Raw genomic sequence first — 21,281 nt, 5'->3', positions numbered from 1 at the left:
TGATTGTGTGAGCTCTTTTATATGGATAATGATTGAAATTAAATTAGTTGAATTCTGGATAATGATTTTATTTCGCATAGATACCCAGAAGGGGGTATAAAACAATTTAGAAGGGCAAATTTTTGCATGGGTTATAAATTTTTGAATGGGACCAAATTCTTTTGATGTTTCAATTTGTGGTAGCTTTAAACTATGAAACAAGGAAAAAAATAATAACCCACTCATACCTTGAGGAGAACAAAGAACAAAATATCTAATTTTTTTAATTAGATCTAATTTTTATTGTATAAGTGAGGAGCAAAATTTCTTGAGAGGTGGGAAAGATGAGCAAATATCAGAGCCCTAATTATCAATGATGCATATTCTATATAATGAGTTTAAAGTTAAGAAAATATTACTGAGCAATAAATATTTAAAAAAACAAAAACGTAAGTTTGATATCAGAGACATGGAAATAAAGAACATACTAACATATGGGACATAAAAAAGATAACGCATATGTATTTATTCATATATAACATAAATATTTTAATAATGGCCAATTATTAATGTATCTCAAACTACTTAAAATAAAAAAAAAATTTCAATCATATTCTAAAACTATATATCATAATCCTCAAAGTAATTTTTAATTTACAAATGGAATTTAAGGTGTGACTGTTATATATATAGAAATAGAAAATTTGCTTTAAAATATTTTATTTAATAAGAGGCATAATCTATGACCATAAAACTATCCATAGGTTTGATATATATTGTTAAAATAACATTGACATAAATACGGTTAATTTTTTTAGGGAATAATCGTTTTTTTTAATTAAATAATTTAATGGAAGATTTAAACAAATATTTGTTTTATATCAATTGCATTGTTGTTTAATTTTAACTTTTCATATGGAGTTTTACTAATAAATAAATGTTTCTGACGAGTTATTTTATCATTTTCTGGGCTTGATAATGGATTTAAATACAATTTTTCTGTTGATAAAAAATATGTTTTTAAAATATCATGGAATATTTTACCAATAATTTATTTTTTGACTTTCATTATTCTTGTTTATATTACATTATTATTTATCCATTACAGGGCTATTTGCTTTAAACTTTTTATTAGATTCTTCTTCCAAGATACTTTATGCTGTGTTAGTGTCTAAAACTTACTATCAATGAACTCAGTATAAGGCTTATGTAAACCCGGTTTTGGCGGCTTTGTCAACAGTGTAATATTCATTGTTCACTGTCACATGGAAACAAGAGCCTTGAGTGGTGCTATAATTGATGAGCCACCTGGAGGTTGATTAAGGTGAGGTGAGACCAGAGCACTTGGAGATTAATATCTTTAGGCGAGGGCTTACCCATTATGTCTACTACTCTAAGGGTGTCCACGATTGGTTCCATGATTTCCTCGGGGATGTGCACCAGCTTGTTGTTCTGCAGGTTCAGAGTCTCCAGAGAGTTTAGGTTCTCAAAACCCAATGGTGGCAGGGTGCGGATGCTGAAACAGAAATTTTTTGTATGGTTAGTTATGGCATATTTAAAATTTACTTATAATCACCTCCGCTTGAATGGGAGACTTCCTGTATATTAAAACTGGATTACTGTATAAATTAAAAAAATTCCATGATTAATTTATATTTATGCTTGCGATATATAATGATTACAGATTGCAATTAAGATGTATTTTTGGTATATACTGGATGTCCTAGTGTAAATGTTCACCCCCCTTATTTTTACAATTTTTGGAATTCATTTAATGAATTTTTTTCTTCTGAAAACACAGTTCTTCTGTCTTTTGTAGGTATCATTAACTTTTTAACATTCTCCAGCACACTTTTCCATTTCCATGGAATGGAATACGTTTATTTACGAATTTTAAGTCAAATTTATATTGGGGACTATTTTGATCCAACACATCCTAAAGGCTAAATGTCTCCTCATGAGACTCACTAAAATTAGTAGAATTTACTTTTCTGTTTTCTTTTTGAACGAATTGTCCGATATATGTAATGAGCATTTTGTGGTTTTTTGAATATAGAATTTACTGTAATTAGGTTTTAAATCCACCAATTGAATAATAAGGAAAATATGAGTTAACGATACTTTTTTTAAATGTGACCTTATAGGCACTTGCAGAACCTTCACTGAAACCAATGAGACATTCCGCGAAATTATCGCATGAATTCAGCGATCGTAAAGAGAAAAATACGTTTTTGTTTACAAGGGGAATGAATATGGGATGAGGCGGTTACCGGTTGGAACGAGACAGCACTTCAAGGATGTAACAATTGACTTTCTCATAGCTATACCTCAATTTGTGAACAATCAAATTAAATTTGTATTGGTATTGTGTTATTATTTATTTCCGCACTAATTTTTATTTTATTTTTTTTTGCTTAGGTACTATCTAATTAGTATTAGTATTTCATGAAACTTGGGATTTCAGTCTATTGTTTTATGTTTTAAATAATTTCATTGAATGTTTTGATTTCTTTTGAATCAAATCTCTTTGAAAATCCGGTTAGTCGATTATAATAAACAAGTTGCTGTAACATTCTGTAACGTTCCTGTACTAAATTTGTTATGTTGTGAACGATTTTTCGTTTTTTAACTAGACAGTTCACACACACACACACACACATACGTACAATGTAATGCCTAATGGTGGTTCCGTGGACGGTGGTAAATGTGTGTAGTGGTACATATAGTGGTGGTTTTAGCAAGCAAAAATCCCTCACACAGATAGGTACGGGGCTTTCCACCTCCCTTGGTTAAAAAAAAATAAATAAAAAAAAAATTTAAAAAAAGACAGGCCCACGTATTGTCGAATTGCTATAATCAGGAGTTTTTCGATTAACCGTTGTCCCGATATCGTTATTGTTTATAATAATATCTGAATTGTTTATTAATTGATTTATATATTATGCACAATATCCAATCCAAGGGTTTTACAGGTATTGTAGAAGTAGTCGGTGAGCTGGAACGAACTGAAAGGGCTGTGCGACTTTTAGCTATTGTGAAGGAGCATCCAAGTCCTCTATACCTTTATATCATAAAGGTCAGCGGTCATTTATTGACGCAGGTATGATCGCTTTTCCATCCTCAACAGGTATTTCTCAAATTTTAATTTCAAGGAAAACTCACAGTAAAAGATGTTACTGTGATTTCTTAATACCGAAAAAGAAATTTTGATGTTGTACTTAATAATTAAGAAAGTGAAAAAGTCTTTCCTTCTGGAGTTCTGATCAGAATTTTCGTATCTCTCTGAAATGAGCAAGTGAAATTTCTACTGTAGCGAGGAATAGATCTAGTTCTTTGTCAGGGATGACGGTTCGGAAAAAATATATGGCCAGGGGTCGGAGCGGGGAAGAGGGGGTTGAGATTTTTTGTAATTCCAGACTCAACCCGCTCAATACGATGACGAAGGTTAGAGATTTTTTAACTTCATCCTCTTTTTCTTCAACTCGAATTTTCTTTGGAACTGAATTTCTACTATTTTATTTTTATTTATTCCCTAATCATATAAAATTCATCTGAACCTGTTTTATTTTTATTTCTATATTTATATTTATTGACAATTTCGTTTAATGTACATCGCATTTTCAACGGATTGAACGTGTATTGCGGAACACTAGAGAAGGGAAGTATGTGAGAGTAGAATAGAGAGCGTGTTTTTTTGAGAAATTCAATCAGGAATATTTATCCATCCAATCATGGATAGATAAATAAGCTGTGTGCTCTAGCAACCCGATGTATTTGGGCAGCGTTGCCCAATAAAACAATTCTCTCTTGTTAGCATTTTAAAAGTATTTGAATAAATTGGGCGAATCAGGTATCCAATCTGCCCCTGAATCTAATATGATGAACCAAGGTAACTAAAATATCACAGCTTCACAGATTCGTATTCCTGTTCTATGTTTCATCCTCATAAAAGTAACAAATAAATTAAAGTTCCATCCTTAAACTCATATGTTCGTTTTCTAATGAGTTTAGTTTTGATTTGGATCCGTATCATTATCCATGGACATCAATACTTTTTCAACATATAGTAAGGGGAAGTATTCCGAATTTCGAATTACTCAATTATGTGAGATAGTTGACCGTGGATGACGTACGAGGAGAAGATGGTTGGGGATGCGGTCAAAATGAAACACAAATAAGTTGAGGTAGCTTATTTAATTGTGCCAGTTTCAAGCCTTCATCAGGGCTAAGAACAAAACAAGATAAGAACCAATGAATATAGAAAATAAAATATAAACAGAATGACATAAAGTGAATAATTTTACGGAATTCAATTAGTAAAGTGAAGTGATGAGAGAAGTGGAAAATAAAATGTATACATAGGTAATTGAAAAAGAAGGTAAAATAACATAATTAAGGAAATAAAATAAAAATGAAGTTATATAATGCAAAGAAGTATGAATATATTAGTTATTATTAATTTAAAAACTTTAATATTGAAATAAAAAAGAAAATATATGTAACCATAATCATTGATAAAGAGGCAAAATATGAGTAAAGTTTAACAAAAGAAATTAATAGAAGAAAAACAAAATATTTTGAAAACAACAATAATAATATATGGCGAACATAACTAATAACGTGGGTAAGGAAAATTGAGAAAAGAAGGGGAGGTAAGAAAGAAGGGAGGCTCTTAGCCCTGACGAAGGCTTGAAACTCTAGCCGAAACGTTGGCACAATTAAATAAGTTACACCAACTTATTTGTGTTTCATTTTGACCGCAACCCAACCATCTTCTCCTCGTTCGTATTACTTAGTTTGAGGTCCCCTCAGTCCAAATAACTAAGTCCCCCGAAGTGGTCTGTGTTACGGAACTGAAGTTACATGTTTAGGGCAGGTTTATGCCTGGGAAGTTACTGTAACGTTTTCGTTAAAATCGACCTACCGGAAATGCCTCTTAGAGAATAGATTTTACACTTTTTTAGGATTTTCTCAAAAACGGCTCTAACTATTTTTATTAAACTAAGTAAATCAATGTTTAAGGTAGATCTTATCCTCATCGAAGCACTCTGACAGGGCTTAAATGACCAATTAAAAAAAATCCTCTTATGAAGTACCTTTCATTTAGCTTATTTGAAATAAATATACCAGTTCACATTGTTAGTAATAATATACAACAGTGGATAAATACCAAATATTAAAGAATTATATTTACCAGTGACGTGTTGGGAGGGATGCGCTGAGATCTTGAAGAGCTCTGCTCTACCCCTCAGACGTGGGGGATAGAGTGAGCTCAGGGATTCTCAGGTCAATTGTGTAAATACTGTATTTAAGAGAGTAAATGTGACTAGAGATTATTTTATTTATTTTTTCTTGTGCATAGTTTGACTATATTTATTTTCTTTATCCTTCTATTTGTATGTATTTTGAGAGGGATTTTATTTATTATTATGTAGTTTTTTTTTTTTAAATTTATTTATTTAGGTTTATTCTTATGTTATTTTATTTTAGTATGAATGTGATCAGTGATCACTATTACCAATTGCCCACAACGTTGTGGCAGATTGTAATATCTATCAATAAATAAAGTATTGAATAAAAAAAAAAAATTAACCAATAAATAAAAGAGAACAAAGGCAAAATAGAGACAGGAGTACGAATCAGAAAGAACTAAGACAACCGATCTATTCTAATCGTATTAATGTGTGGACGATTTTGTTAAATTGTTGTATTCTTGGCAGGAACAATATTGATATTCGTTATTTTCACCTTGCGGAACCCCGAATAACGAATTTTTATTGTAAATAAAATTTTACGATTGCGTGCACCCAACCAGATTATGTTTTTTTTTTTGTATGTCAAAACGTATTTAAATTCAAAACCAGTTCAAACTTTCAAACTTGAAAAAAAAAAATTAAGAAAGGATTTCATGGCCTTGTTTCAAAGTGGAAGGATAAAAGTTTATACTAAGACTACAAATTAAGTAAGCCCGTGGCGTTCGAATGTAGTCATTCGACTCGTAATCATTAGTGGCATTCTAGTTTATCTTTCGTAGTCTAATTATACGAGTGAACTAATTTTAAAGAGAATCCCTTGTGTTATAACTGATTTTGAGTTCAAAATGTGTATCACATAAGATTCCAAGCTGAGAATTAGAAAAAGCTTAAACACTTTCTAGTTATGATATCAGGATATTTTTGGGATAAAATTTTACCTTATCAATAAGTATAGAGTACTTGTAGATATAAAATTTTACTCATTTATTGCTTTTTACAACTGTATTCACATAAAAATACGTCTAGTAAATTTGATGCAAGATCAAAATGGAATGGATATAAAATAAATAATAAACATGTTCATAAAACTATTTATCTATCTAAGGTTATTTATGCAGGTTATGTGGGACCATTGGTTAGGGAGTTCTGTTTCTTAACAACCTTTTAAGGAAATATCGCATTCGTGCCCAGCCTAGGCCAATAAAATATTGGCAAATATTTACTTCGAATGTTTGCTCCCTCTTTTGACTATGAAAATTTTACAATCATTGCCAGTTATGTTACTCTATTCATCCAATAAAGATTATTGAACAATAGGACAAGTTTGACAGGAATTGGCCGTATAGCACTTTAACGGTTTGATATGTTTATTTAGTTTTGGTTTTGATATTGTTTTATTTCATCTACTCATTGATTAGGAAAAGCGCAAGGGCATAGCCATGGGCTCGTGTCATTTATCATTTCAGACACTATAGTTTCAAATAATAACTATACCCTGAGCGATGTAAAGAAGAAATAAATTCTTTAGGGAGCTGGTATTTTAATGTGATTCCAGGAAAAAATATATTCCATGCGACATTGCGTGACGAAAATGATTTAAGGGAAACTATAAAAAATTTGTAATACCCGGTATCAAATAGTAAAATCTACCCTGTTCCTAATAGTTTACTCTGTATCTAAAGGATTGCCAAGTCAATTCATATTTTATAACTGAATAGAGTTAATGGAAAATTTATAGTGGTGTTAATTTTTCATCATAAAACATTGTGTTTGTCCAAAAAGAGGTTAAAAATAATAAATAAACAAACTACTTTTCGATATCCCCTACTGGCGGGTGAACTATAGTCGATACTTGGTGAAAAATGTTTATATTTTGTCTACATTAATCATTTAAAAATAAATGAAGAGTGGAGCTCTATATATTTTGCAATTCAGCCTTTTAATTAATAATATATCACTATGAAAATATGTTCAATCCTTTTATTAATAAAACATCGCTGAAAAAATATATAAATGATTTTTTAAACTCAGGATATTAGCTCATAGACTAGTACAAGTGACCTATAAATTATCCTTTTTTTTAAACTAATTTAATTATTATTATTATCCACTAAATATTTATTAATATAACTCGATAAAAAAAAATAACATAACTCCATTAATATTGGAATTTAGTAAACTTTACTTTGGGTTGCTAAATAGGAATAAATAGGAGGAATATTAAAAGAAGTAACACAAATGAACAGGTTCCTGCTAAAATGTTATTACCAACATTTCTTCAAATTTTTCAGGGATAAGGAAAACCCGTTTTACTTTTGACTAAATTAAAATATTTTCCGTTTTGGAATACGAGAGCCATAATTAAGGATTATGGACTGAGTCGATGCTGATACAGGTCAGATAAGGCCGGAACGAAAATTTTAATTTTACTTATCTAAATATGGAATAAACAGTAAGAAAAAGTATTGCATAATTTCAAATTCAAATTTTCGACGATAATACGTTAGCAGGTCCCCTAAATCCGTAGATTAGCTAACTGGTACGTGTGTCCACGAATAGCCCTGCTTAACCCATTCGAGACCAATGGCACACCGTGTGTGCAATGATCGTGAATTGCAATTATCAGTCAGTATGGAAGAAGTGGCCGTTAGAACAAGACTGGTTTAAAACAAAAATAATCCTAGAAATGAGTAAAAATAAAATGTTGGTTTCATGTTGGGTTATGTTTGAATTGTTTCAAGGGTTATCATTCTGTACAACAAAAGTAAGGGTCATCCTTCCAGAAAAATTCATTATCTTGTATTGTATCTTAAAAATATATGTTAATATTCTTTTATTTTTATTTTATCTATAATTATATTCTTTTCTTCATTACTGAATATAAAATAAGGATTTCATGTTACCCGACTATTTTTGTAATTAATGTTGTTCAATTTAATAACGTGTTTTTATTTTATTTTGTATTGCACAACTGGTGTAAAAACATTCAGAGGAGTTTCCTGCACACTCGGCGTTCAATCATCTTATTTGTACAAAGCGACTGATTTCTATTGCAAACATGTTTTGTTTTTTAATCGAAAATGGCCAATATAAAGCAAAAAACAATAGCTCCTGGGGCTTCTGGACGGTCTCTAAAAATATGTACTGTCTCGAATGGGTTGAAAATAAAAAGTCTTTTGAAATTGAAATTATATAATTAAGGCGGGTATATGCCTGGGATATGATAGTATTTTTTTTCTCGATAAAATCAATTAAACGAAAGTGCCACTTTATCGATTTTTCGCATTTTTTCGATCTTATTTAAAACAACTTTAAGAATTTTGATTAGACTCGTCATGTCAATGCGGACTTTGATGGTCTTAATGTCAACTTGGATTTATCCTCATTGAAATAGCCTCACAGGACTTGAATAACGAATATTTTAAAATCTACCTCTAAAATAGCTTTTTTTTTGTTTTGAAAACAATAAACGGTTCTCATAGTTAGCAATAATAAGACATAGATAAATACAATGTATCAGAGAATTTAATGAATAAATAAAGGACAGAAAAGAAAAGATAGTCCACCCCATCTTTTCCAATTACATACAGGGTTCGTTCCCTTTTGTTAAACTGTTGTATCCTAGGTAGTATTTATTATTTCCACCTATAGATAACAACATTTTTTTTTTACATACTTTTCCCCTTCTCTAGCCTTTTTTCCCGAAAGTTACAAAATTAGTGTCAAATTTAACACTAGTGTACTACATAAAATATTGGGACCTACCTAGAGTGCCAAGTGAAAATTGTGTGATATGCGCATCGCACTAATTTTTTTATATCGTAAATTTTTTTTTTTAAAATTTTTCATTTATGATTTGTTTAGGAGCTCTTGGAAACATGTTAACTAGGATAAAAAAAAATATTTTTCCGGGGCCAAAAAAAAATTTTAGATTAAGAAAACCTTGAAACTGCACAAAAGATTGCATAAGATCGTTTGTTAAAAAAAAATAATAAACAATTAATACAAGATCAGACCTTCAGTGAAAAGTTAATATTTTATTGAGGATTTGTAGCCATTTTGAAATGTCCGCTGAATTTATCAGAAAATTAGTTAGTATTAATAGTTTGGGAACCTGTTGTCCGATAAACGTTTTCTTGGCTCATTGGACTTAATTTACTAAGTTAAAATTATTATAAAATCAAGTTTATCATTACGGAGGAGCTACTTACTCATTTTTCTGGAGGTTGAGGAAGGTAATGGAGTCGCCAAATCCTGTGAAAGCGTCTTCAGCAATGACCGAAATGTTGTTAGATCTCAAATCTAGGTGACGCAGTCGGTGCAGCCTTCGCAGGGCGTCGCTAGGGATGGTGTGGAGATTGTTGTCTCCGAGTCTCAGGTACTGCAAATTTTCTGCACACACAGAAATAAAAATGTATTATTCCACATTTAAATGTTTTTATTTATTTTTCACCATTAAATGTTTAACTTCTCGGAATCGACATGGAATAAATATTGAGTGACTCAAGTGGAAATCGGTCGTACTTGAATGTAAGCGCCTCAGTTATATATTGAAAATTATATCTTCCCATTCACAAGTTCTAATTAAAAAAAAAATTATATAAAATTATTATTATTAAACAATTTAAGACATTCTAATAATTAAAATTTTCATAGATTTGAAGCATTCGCTCGTAAAACATGGTAAATGAAATTTTTCATGGATTAAAGTTTTTGCCATAAACCGTTTTATGCTAATTTTATAAATTATTGAAAAATATTTGGTTTCCTATGAAACTAACCTTGATATAAAGTTATGTTAAGTAACTGCAAGTTGAAGACAAACATTATAATTAACAATCATTTAAACAAAGTTTTAACTATCTTTTATAGTCTTACGATCGGACTTCATAGCCCTAGAGCCTATAAACTACTTTATAGCACATTAAACTAGTTTTAATTTGAGCGCTATTTGACATCTGCACATCTAATGATTTCTGAGATATAAATTTCCCAAATTAAATTCACTAACTACTGATTTTCTGTTATGAAATGTTAGTTTTTACAAAATATTATCTCGGAAAGAATTGAAGGTAAACAGCTTTATTAGGGCTCATAGTTTAGAAAATTCACTTTACTTTAAATGATGTCCTATTAGGTTTTTGCTAATAGGTCCTAAAATATTTTAGTTAGTTTTAACGATATGGAGGTCCGAATGAAAAATTATTTTTTTAAAAACGTTTTCAGTCAGACGATGTTTGACAGTGTGGTCTGATTAGCAGAGCCTTTTCTTTATTGGACATGCAATAAAGATTCAAAAAAGTACTATCAAAATTTTATCAGAGAATGTCGATTTTTTTGGACTGGGTCTCGGACTATAACGCCTTTCTTTGTATAAGTCGGATAATTTGTAATGCGAAATGGAGTATGTAGCGCTTGTCAGAGGTCGATTATTTTTTACAAGTACTATTAAATAAGAGAGCGCGGTAGCCGCGGGGTAAGGCGCGTGGCTATTAACTCCAAGGACCTGAGTTCGAATCCGGCTGGGCAGAAAATGGTTTTCTGTTACACTGTAGCCGTGAGTCAACTCCTGTGGATTCTGAAGCCTTCCTGAGGTCCTCCCAGCCTCCTAAATTGGGTAAAAATCTGGCGGTCGAGCGTGATTCTGACCAAATACCCTCCTTGCACAACCGTTGGTCTAGTAACAGTACTTCCTTACAAAGTACTGAACCCCTAACCCTGCGTGGGTTGTAGCGGTACAGATTTTAATTTTTTTTAATTATTAAATAATATTAGATACGTTTCAATGAAGTTATTGATTTCATAACTGTTAAAACATTTATTTTATGAAATTTCATTTTCAAATGAAAGTAAATCGACATTGTAGCTTTTCTTTATAGTAACTTTTCTGTATTATGAAGATATTTTAATGTGTTTTAATTTTATGTGGCCAATTTATTTATCTATAAACCTTTCTTGGCATATCTTTAGTTATGATTACCATTTAGATTACTAATAAAAGATTGGAATAAGGAAGGACTTAAGAGGAAATTTATCGTAAAATCTTTTATAAATATTATCTTCTTTCATATGACTCTTAAACGGATTTTTTTTTTTTTTATGATAAATTCTTAATTTTAAATAATAATTGACTGATAATAATATAAATTGACTAAAAATGAACAAAAATATTAAAAGCTATTCATTAAAATCAGAGTTAAAATTTTAAATTAACAACGATGTCAAATTGGAGTATTATAAATATTCAATCACTAAAACTATAACAAATTAAATAACTAAAGCTTAAGTAATTTTATAACGACTTATAATTTATTGGTTTCCTTATAATAGGAAAATTTTTGAATGAAATTACGCTCACAAGTCTCTATAATTTGAAACATCAAACTAGGAAATAATACAACTTCTTCATATCATCTATCGTTTGTGGTTTCAAACTAAAAATCCGATTAACATTTTCTATTTCTTGAAAAATTCTTATCCTAAAATAATTAAATATTGGGAATTTTGGAATTCGTAAAACATGATGAAGTATTTCATTTATTTTATTACATTATATTACACATTTTACACACTTGTGATAGTGCTATTTACTGACTTCTTTATTGTGTATTTTCCATATAAATATTTTGTTTATAGCTTACTTTGACTAAAATAAATCAATAAATAATTTTTTTAAAGAAAAAAGGTGGTATCCATAGCTTTTCCTTTAGTGTGTTTGGAATTAGTTTTGAATTTCGAAAACTACGTGACCGGAATTCGAAATTATTCAAGTCAAACCACATTACAGGTTCTACTAAATTTATTCAAAGGCAGCTTGATGGGATTTGACGTGGACTGATATATTTTTTTCTCGTTAGGGAATAACAATCAGTTTTTTTTTTTCATTTATACATATATTGAAAATAAATATTTTATTATATTGTTATTAAAACACCAGTTTGAAATTGTTACTGGAACAATGTCGTGATGGTATTGTCAGTATTTCCTTGTCTTACTTACTCAAGCTGCTGCTTGACAGTTATATGGAATGTTATATTACCCTTGAGCATTGCCTCTGAGATCTACTGGCTCTTTCAGCTTAGAATAATGCCAGGAGCTCCTTGTACTGGAGCTATTATTACTTATTCTGTAGCTAAAGGCAACGGTCATCCATATTTTAAACGAAGTGCTCAGCCTTAGAGGTGAACTACTTGCTTGCAGTCTAGAATTTCCTTTTAACTAATATTAGTTGAAGGAAATAGGCCCTCTTCTTTCTGATTTCGAGCTTAATATGAGATGAGACTTTTGGGCCTTCTCATTTCATATTTAGGTAAGTATTAATAGATTAGTTAAATACATAAGTAAAATTTTTAAAAAATCTATAATTTATTGAATTTTTCCTCGAATTAGTCTGTGCCAATGGTGTTAAAAATCTTAGATCCGCAACAATGTTACCTATTAATTAACTACGTATTAAGGAATTTTTCCAATAATAAAAATGATATTTTTGTTATAATTTTTTTAAGAGAGCTACTGAAGATTCCCTTCGTAACCTTCTATTTTTCCTCTTATGTTTCCTGGAACATCATCCAACCTCTGTACCTACAAAAAAAGTACCCATTGTTCACAAAGCTGGAGTATATTTATAAAGTTGAACTCGGGAATAATCTGGAGTTATTTTGAATGAAAGTAATGTTTTTTGACCAACTGGAACAAGTAGGTGAATGTTGTGAACATCCATGCTCATCTGTAAGAGACCTCACCAAATGAAGGGTGGCCAGTTTAATGAGATTGGTTGTGTACGTTATATATTATATATCCATATTCCAGTATATTTAAATATGTACAGATTCAATGTTAGAATATTTGAAGAAATATTTTCTCAACGAACCTGCTGAATTAAGTACTTAAAATACTCAATAAATTCCGCAACTAGAAACGGTATTTCATTGTCTTTTTTCTGGATCCTGTGCAGACAGGTGATTTTGACGCGTTTTAATACACGCCTGACTCACAGTTATCTTTTGGCCCGCGATTCTTCGCCTGTATGGCAGACTTGCGGTTAAACGCATTTTAACTGACTGCCTAGCATGCAACTCCCTCAAATATTTTCATTATTTACTAGCTGAACTCCATTCCATTCTACAGGACAATAAGAAGACTGTTGATAAACGTTTTGAGTTTTTCAATCACTCCAAAATTTACTATACAATTTAATCAAATTTTACAAAAGGTTCCCATGTTGCAATAGTTATAAATTTCAATATAATAGTGGCCATGAATCCGGGCCCTTGCCACTGTTCAGTGTGTGGTTGAGTGTACAGCCTAAGAGTCTAGACTTATATACCCATAAGTGGTCGCTGTCTTAAAATAATAAAAAAAAAAGAATATTTGCCCAGCATGATAAATTACTACTTCGTTTAACTACTGTCGTTCTACGATTGTCTATCAAACATTCACAATAGAATATCTGTAAAACTGGATTTAAATTTGTTTACCAATTTTATTTTTATTTGTATTTATTCATCTGAACTCTTAATTTATTCATATTCGTGGTTTTCACTGTATTTCACAATAAAAACAAAAGGAGTCGAATAGGAATGAATGATTATCATCTTTAATTCATATTAAAGTAAAAAGTTCCATATTTACACATAAATAATAAAATACAAGATTAAAAACAACATATATAAATAGATAAAATTAAACAAATTAATAAGATGATGTTTATGTGGAGTGTTTTAGTGGATTGTAGTATGGCAGATGATGCTGCTTAATCGATCCCGAGGCTGACAGAGACAAATAGCTGTTAAGGCCAAGGTGGATAATAGGTTTGCCATGTCAGTTATATAACTGAGTAACTAGTTCTTGTAGGATCATCTTCGACACTCGGTTCTGCCTGTAACAGTTACAGGTTTCACCATGCATCTTCATTAAGTGATCCATTAGGTCCAATATCATCCTGCTATTTATGGATGGTATTTGGGCATTTTATTATTGACTATACCATTTATGTCTTATAACAAGGAATTTGGCTGCTTATCCAATCATTTTAAAGTCACTTTTAATTATACGCCGGCAAGGTGTGTGCAGTCAGATTATAATTACCCATTTATTGCATCTCAAATTCTTCAATTACGTTTCATTAACCCTGAGGATTGAAGTAAAAGGATTAAAAGTAAATAACGATTAATATTTTAGTAGAGTGTCTCAGTAATAACTCATAGATCTGGTTTCGTGCCAAGTTATTCCTGTGTATTTCATTTATCATATTTATAGATTTTATTATTCATATACTTAAAACACCCCCTTTCTTTGGTAAAGAAATTGTCTATACTTACCTGCTAATGATCCGAAGACATTCGATGGGTTGTAATAGTATTATTCTACTGGTTACTGATAAGTTCTAGCCAGTATGAAAAACGCCATTTATTGCATAAGGGCCGAGATAAAAATCAACTAGAGCTCGAACGGGCCGTTTGTAGCTAAGAGATTTAGAGCGCCAACTTTGACTCCCTCATGACTGCAGCGGCGCCGGTTCTAATACAGCCCAATGGGATGACTTTTATATCATGGCGGTCCCACGGAATGCAAATCTTTACCCTCTCCTCTCCCCATGGTTAGCATTGGTTGGTGTCCTGTATTTTTACATGCTTTGTTTCAGTAAGTTTATTTATTTATTACTTAGGTTTCTATATATATTTAAATAATAAAGAATTAAATGTATGATAATTTATTTATAATTAAAGACAATTTATTCTTTTTACATTTTTTAAAATAATTTTGGCGACAATATCTTCTATATAATTTATCCTCCCATCGCACAAAAAAATATGTCTTAATTTTAATGACCTTTTTCCAAGGAAGGACTAATAATTTTGATCTAAAAAAAAAAATTAATTTACATTCACATTGACTTTTGTATCGTTAGATTGCTTAGGCAGCCCATTTCCCCACCTATTCGTACTCGATATGTTTATTCGGTTACAATGACTTTTAGTACAGAACTTTTCTGTACAGACCAAAATTTCAAATGTTTTATTTAGATAGTTTGGTATGTTTGGAATACCATGGGAAGTGGTATTAAGGTAGTTATTTTTTAAGAATAATAGGTGGATAATAAAACAAAAAATACAAAATATCTAAGTAATATATCGATTATATACAAGAGAAATTTAGAATCACACAGAGGATTATTTTTAATTGCGCCTTTGATTCGTTTACTAATTTGTGTAATTAGATGCTTCTCAATAAATTTAAATTCTTGTAAATGGGGAGTTGATTTCTGATGAAAAGAGTTTTATGAGAGTTAGAATAAAGCTAAATCTCATTTGTGTTGAGTATAAAGCCTTTGAACTGTTGTCTAAACCAAACCCATTCTGTCTTGTACTCCTTTAACAAGAGCCCTTGTTTGACATCTTGAGTCTTGTATCCCTTTTATTTTTTAATGGATTGCAATTATGTTTTTTTTTTAATGATTGCCAATTCTTATCTTTGTCTTTAGTTTTAACATGATTTTTTATTGCTGATATAAAATACTTGTCATTTCAAGATTATTCATCGCCTCCAAGTCACCCATTCTCCAAGTCACCCATGGTCCCACCAGTTTGATGGTAGGTTTGACCTTGGAGGAAGAAGTATAATGGTCAATATATAAGCGTCACTTGTCCTGGAAGCATACTACTGCTTCTAGGACAAGTGACGCTAGAAGGTGGAGTTAATTCCACACCTCATTTACCAGAAATGGCTAGAAAGGGGGATTTAAAAGAATAATAAAAATAAAAAAAGTGAAAGTTGCTCAAAGCGTACTCACATTTTGTCATTGACATTAGTTTTTTTGTATTACTAGTAATTTTCAGTCAATTTTTAATCGTTAGATTAAATATTCTAAAAATAATGTTTTCTGTTTTTTTAACTACTTTCTCCATTGTATCAGACACAATTATTTATAAAACGTTATATTTTAATGCTACTTTAAAAGAAATTATTTTTTTATTAACTTGTATATGAAAAAATTAATTAACCCTTATAAGTCGCTAGCATTTTATACGTGATCCTCACTAGGTTGTGTGGGTGGTTGCGGTAAATATGCAAAAAAATTCAGTATTTTAATAATAACTTTTTTGGTAGAAATTATTTATTTTACTCATATATAAGATTCAAATCGTTATTTATTTAGAAAAACCGATAATATATAAACTGGAGATGTCAATTGTTCTGTTATGGATACTTAACTACTTAAGGCAGTCCTGCCGATTCTTCCAACAAAAATATCCGCTCAGCGCCTTGAAAAGTAGTATAAATATTTAATAGTTACAGTAATGTCGCATTCGGCTAGGCGTAGTCGTTAATAGTACAAGTAAAGTCAGTGAATTAAGTGCTACTATAACAATCACATGTATATGCTTTGACAGTGAACTATCGTACTACTTGATCGTTACTATCATTACAGCATTAACTATCAAGAAAGTTTTACTGTTGGACTGGGTCTGGTGTGATCGTTAATAGTACAAGTAATGCAAGTGGACTAACAGTTGCATTAACTGCCTCGTTTAACTGTCACATGTTTGCGCCTTGATAGTGAACTGTCGCAACATATCAACCTGACGAAATGTAATTACGATAGGCGGAAAAACATTGTTCTTATATATTTCCCCAAAAACGTAAAATTATATCAGCTCAGGCCCCAAAACGAATCCACCACGGACTCCAAATACAAATTTACCCAAGAACTTAAAATGATGTAGTTTCGGCATGTTTTGCTTTGTCACCTTCCACGTGAATTTTCATTACTGCTTTACCTTCTCATTACTTATTGCTAACGTTTGCGCAACTTCCATTTACCCCTCATTTACGATTAAATGAACGGTTTTACAGATAATTATATTAACTTGCGAAATCCCTTATAACTCCAAAGTAAAGTTTCCTTCAAGGGGCGTAGCCTAATCTCTACCCCTTAGCGTCATTTTTGCTTAGAAGGATTTTAGGGTTTTTGCATTCCACTGCTTTTGCTTAAGTGAACAGCCTCGTTCAAAAATGTAAAGTAAATTTTAAGTATGAAATTGAAATTATGTGTTTTGGGCAGATGTGTACCTGGGATAATTGAACTTTTTCCGTTAAAATCAACGAACCGAATTAATTTTTTTAGAATTTCCTCCAAAACAATTCTAACGATTTTGATTAAACTCGGCAGATCAATGTAGAATTAAGTGGTATTTTTTAACATATAGGTTATATGCTCGTTAAATATTCTGACACGGCTTAGATGTACATCTTTTTTAAAAAATTCTGCTGAAATACCTTGAACATTGATTCTTTGAAATCATTAACAATCTCACATTTTCACTTGTAAGAAAAAACAATTTTGATTTTAAAACAATCTTGAAAATGTTAAGGCCTTTGTATTTGGTGAGGAGGGATGAGTTTGATCATAACATACTAGTGCTGGGCCGGGCACTCCTTTATGTGCAATAATGTGGGTTTAGATGGGCCACGTGTCCTTTCCCGCCCTATTTGAACCTCCAAGTGTTACTTCCACCCCTTAATCTTCTTCCATCGCTGCTGGGACAAAGAGGTAGGAATCAAAATAACGATGCTTTCAACTCTTATAATGTTCTATTCTCTTTTAGTGTCGGCTTTCCATTTGATATTTTCTTTTGCTTTCATCTTTCCGTTATCTACAGTATATATCACTTAGTTGTTAACGAATCCTTAAAAATGTGGAAAATATTTTAACTTTACAGAATAATGACTATTTCGTATCACTGATATTATTAGCGTCTAATATTAATAAAGGATATATAATTAATTGGTAGTGATAATCTCGATTGTTTCACGATTTGTGTAACATGTTATTTTTTTTATATTTAACCCAATTATCATTAATCTTATCTTGAAAAAAAAATTACATGAAGGCACCAATACTGAGAATAATTTACTATAAAACAATTTTAAACAATGATTATATAGATGGCAAGATTTCAATATGGGAAATTGAAAACATTAAAAATATGTGGTAAATATAATTACAAGAATTAGAAATATACCCATATAACATAGATAAAACTTGTTAATAAGAATAACCTAATTTTAGGATTGTAAAGGTGCATAAGTATGGAACAATTGTTCTGAAACTTTGTAAATTTGGCGGTGGCTGCTTAATGATCAGATATGTCAATACTGCAACAGTGTACTTACGATCAGTCACATATTTGAGGAATGTCATTTCTATTCCGCGAACTTGAGTAGATTGGGAGTAGGACCGAGTGTATCGGATGCTCTGAATGATGACCAGAAGAACGTGGAAATGGTTTTAGTTTTCTTAAAAAGGAATGGCCTTTTGAATAAGATTTAAACCAGAAAATTTGTTATTACGTAATAAAAAATACCAAAAGAAGTAATTATTTAATTTTTTTTTTGTAATTATTTAAAAATAAAAATAAAGTGAATTAGAATTATAAAGTGCGAAACATGGGCGATGATGACCTCAGGGTTTTACGCCCTAAAGCCCCAGACAACAACAACAACAACAATTTTGTAAATAAAAATATAGAATAGGTCATGTTCTGAATTATATTTTGGAAGGTTTTTCACCTCAACAATTTTGAAGAGTTAAAAAACTAAATGTTTCTATCTACGCTCGATACTGTTTTTAAAAATGGTATTGTCCTGAGTATAGCATATATTTAGTATTAGTTTAATAAAATGTAAAAAAAAAATCATTAATGGTTTGCTATAGAAATATAATAAGAATTATTATTATTTTAATGAAAACTATAAATAGTTAGAAGTCAAAATCGATGACTCTTCTAAGGATAGTAAGGGGGTTCTTGAAAAAATAAATAAATAAAAAAATATTATTAATAGTTAGGGAGTTCTAGAAGTTACAAAAAATAATTTTTTGAGTTCTTTCAAGTAACAAAAAAAAAATTGTGCGTTATTTTCAGTTAGAGAAGGCTACATTTTTTTAGAGACTATAGAATGGATACAATAAATGCCATTAAAATGCAAATATTGAAGTATTTGAGATTCCCCCCCTCTTGAAGTTTATTTTATTTGAGAAAACCTAAATTCCTGGCTCATTTTTCATTTAAGGCTCAAAATCCTTTAAACTACAAGCAACACTAAAAAAATCTTCATATTTTTAAAGGAGAGTAAATTTTCCAAAATACGAGCTCTTTACGTTCAATAGATTTCGAGATATCTAGTTTTTTTAAAAACATTGTTTTCCATATAACAAGAAATCAATATTTAGTGAATTTAATAAGTGAATATTATGGACATAGATGCTCATAAGAAGATAAACGTTATTAACTACCTTATAGTACATTCAATTCGTTTTAATTTGAGTTAGGCATCTCTACGCCTAATAGTCCCTCAGATATTATTTTTCATAAACCAAAAGTTTTTCCGAACAGCTAGAAATCACCATTTTATGAATTTATTTTGACAAGAAAAGACAGGAAACTGCACGTCAATTCCAACTATTACAGCACTTACTAGACAAACGGTCTAAACTTCCAACTCATTACAAAAGACTGATATAAATGACTGTAATAAGGCCAATCTGGACACACGGAGTTGAGCTTTGTGGCACCATTAACCTCTGGAATTTCTCTCGTTTCACCTATATATCGTAATTAATTTAAAGGTAAATTCCTCATATTCGTCATAATAATAGTAAATAAAAAGTATACAAAATGTATTTTTTAAAATTTTGAAATATAAGGACGTTATGTAAGGCTGTAATCTTGAGAGATGAAATGGGTTGTCTTTTTATATGACCTATTTGAAATGCATATGAATGAATAAAAACTCTTCCTCTATCTGTTTGAAATTATTCACAAAAGAGTAGGGAAGGTCGGAAATTGAATTAAATGTCGAAAATTGGAAAAAAAGACATTTTCCCTGAACATTTAAGTTACCGCCGTGGGGACTCCCTTTGTGTGTTCCTTATCCCCCCCCTCCCTACCGGTAAAACATGGTAATGGTCCCCGGAGGACGCACATCGATTTTCCATTCCATCCTCTCCATCTGTTCGTCATTTCCTGAAATGCACTGGGCAATCGGAAATCCAATTTGTCTAGAGTTTTCTTACAAATGTGATTCTTTCCAATGCAATTCTATTTTCCTGGAGAATAAATTTTTGTTGGGATAACATGGCTTTTTTAACGTACAATAAATGTAATGAACGAAAATATATTAATATATTTAAATTTAATCTATTGATAATAAATAAAATAATCATAATTTTAGAGATCTGGTAGCTGAATAATTGTTAAGAATTGATTAACCTTAATGTCTTAACCAATGGAACCTTAACATACATAAAATGTAACTGTTAAATTAACGATGTAGGGTCACCAGATTGATCTGGTATCAAATGAAAATATTAAAAACCAAAAAACAAAACCTTAACATCTGAATTAATATATTTTCTTACTTATCTATAAAGTGAATTATTATTAGTTTGTTATTCGAAAATTATTGATAGTATAGTAAGTTTATTCTAATTCATGTTTATCGCCATTTCTCAACATTTGATTGTTGTTATACACTAGACCGTTGTAGTTGTTGGTAGTGGTGTATTTATTTAGTATATATATATTGTTATTTTTATTGTCTCATGTATTTATTTATGATTACATTTTTTTTTATAACACAATATAATTTTTTTTTCCTAACTTCTATATATATGAGTTTATATAAACGTATTATATTTTAGTTTTGTACATATGGGAAGTAATTTCACTCTATTTATTTTTCGCATGTCTTATCTCTTGCATTAAATTATTCTCAAAATCCTTGATGCTCCTTATTACGTCACAGACAAACTCATTCACAAAGACCTTAACATCCCATTCGTTGCAGATTTGACCCAAAACAGATATGCGTCTTTTCATGCCAAACTCCTTAACCATCCTAACCCATTAATTCTTAATCTTTCATCCTTAACAATCCCTGATAATCCTCCGAGGCGTCTGAAAATAAGATGGCCACGGGACCTTCTAATTTAAATTAATGTTTGAAGTACCACCAATGGGTGGTTCCTTCCCAAGATTTTCAAGT

At 30.6% G+C, this 21,281-nt stretch overlaps 1 protein-coding gene across 1 annotated transcript in view; it reads right to left on the bottom strand.

Annotated features, from left to right (window-relative positions):
* Positions 1-21,281, bottom strand: part of LOC106690692 (carboxypeptidase N subunit 2) — a gene marked incomplete at its 5' end in the record, with an annotated part of 42,160 nt that overhangs the window by 3,736 nt on the left and 17,143 nt on the right. Inside the window, 2 exons of the mRNA XM_014436204.2 lie at positions 1,356-1,495; positions 9,446-9,626. Coding sequence (XP_014291690.1) covers positions 1,356-1,495; positions 9,446-9,626 — 321 coding nt within the window. The remainder of the gene's footprint in view (positions 1-1,355; positions 1,496-9,445; positions 9,627-21,281) is intronic.

The sequence above is a fragment of the Halyomorpha halys genome, unplaced genomic scaffold (genome assembly GCF_000696795.3).
Source record: "Halyomorpha halys isolate HHAL.00 unplaced genomic scaffold, Hhal_1.1 Scaffold1826.1, whole genome shotgun sequence".
Lineage (NCBI taxonomy): Eukaryota > Metazoa > Arthropoda > Insecta > Hemiptera > Pentatomidae > Halyomorpha > Halyomorpha halys.
The sequence above is the reverse complement of the archived record's forward strand: the minus strand, read 5'-3'. Positions and strand labels throughout refer to the sequence as shown.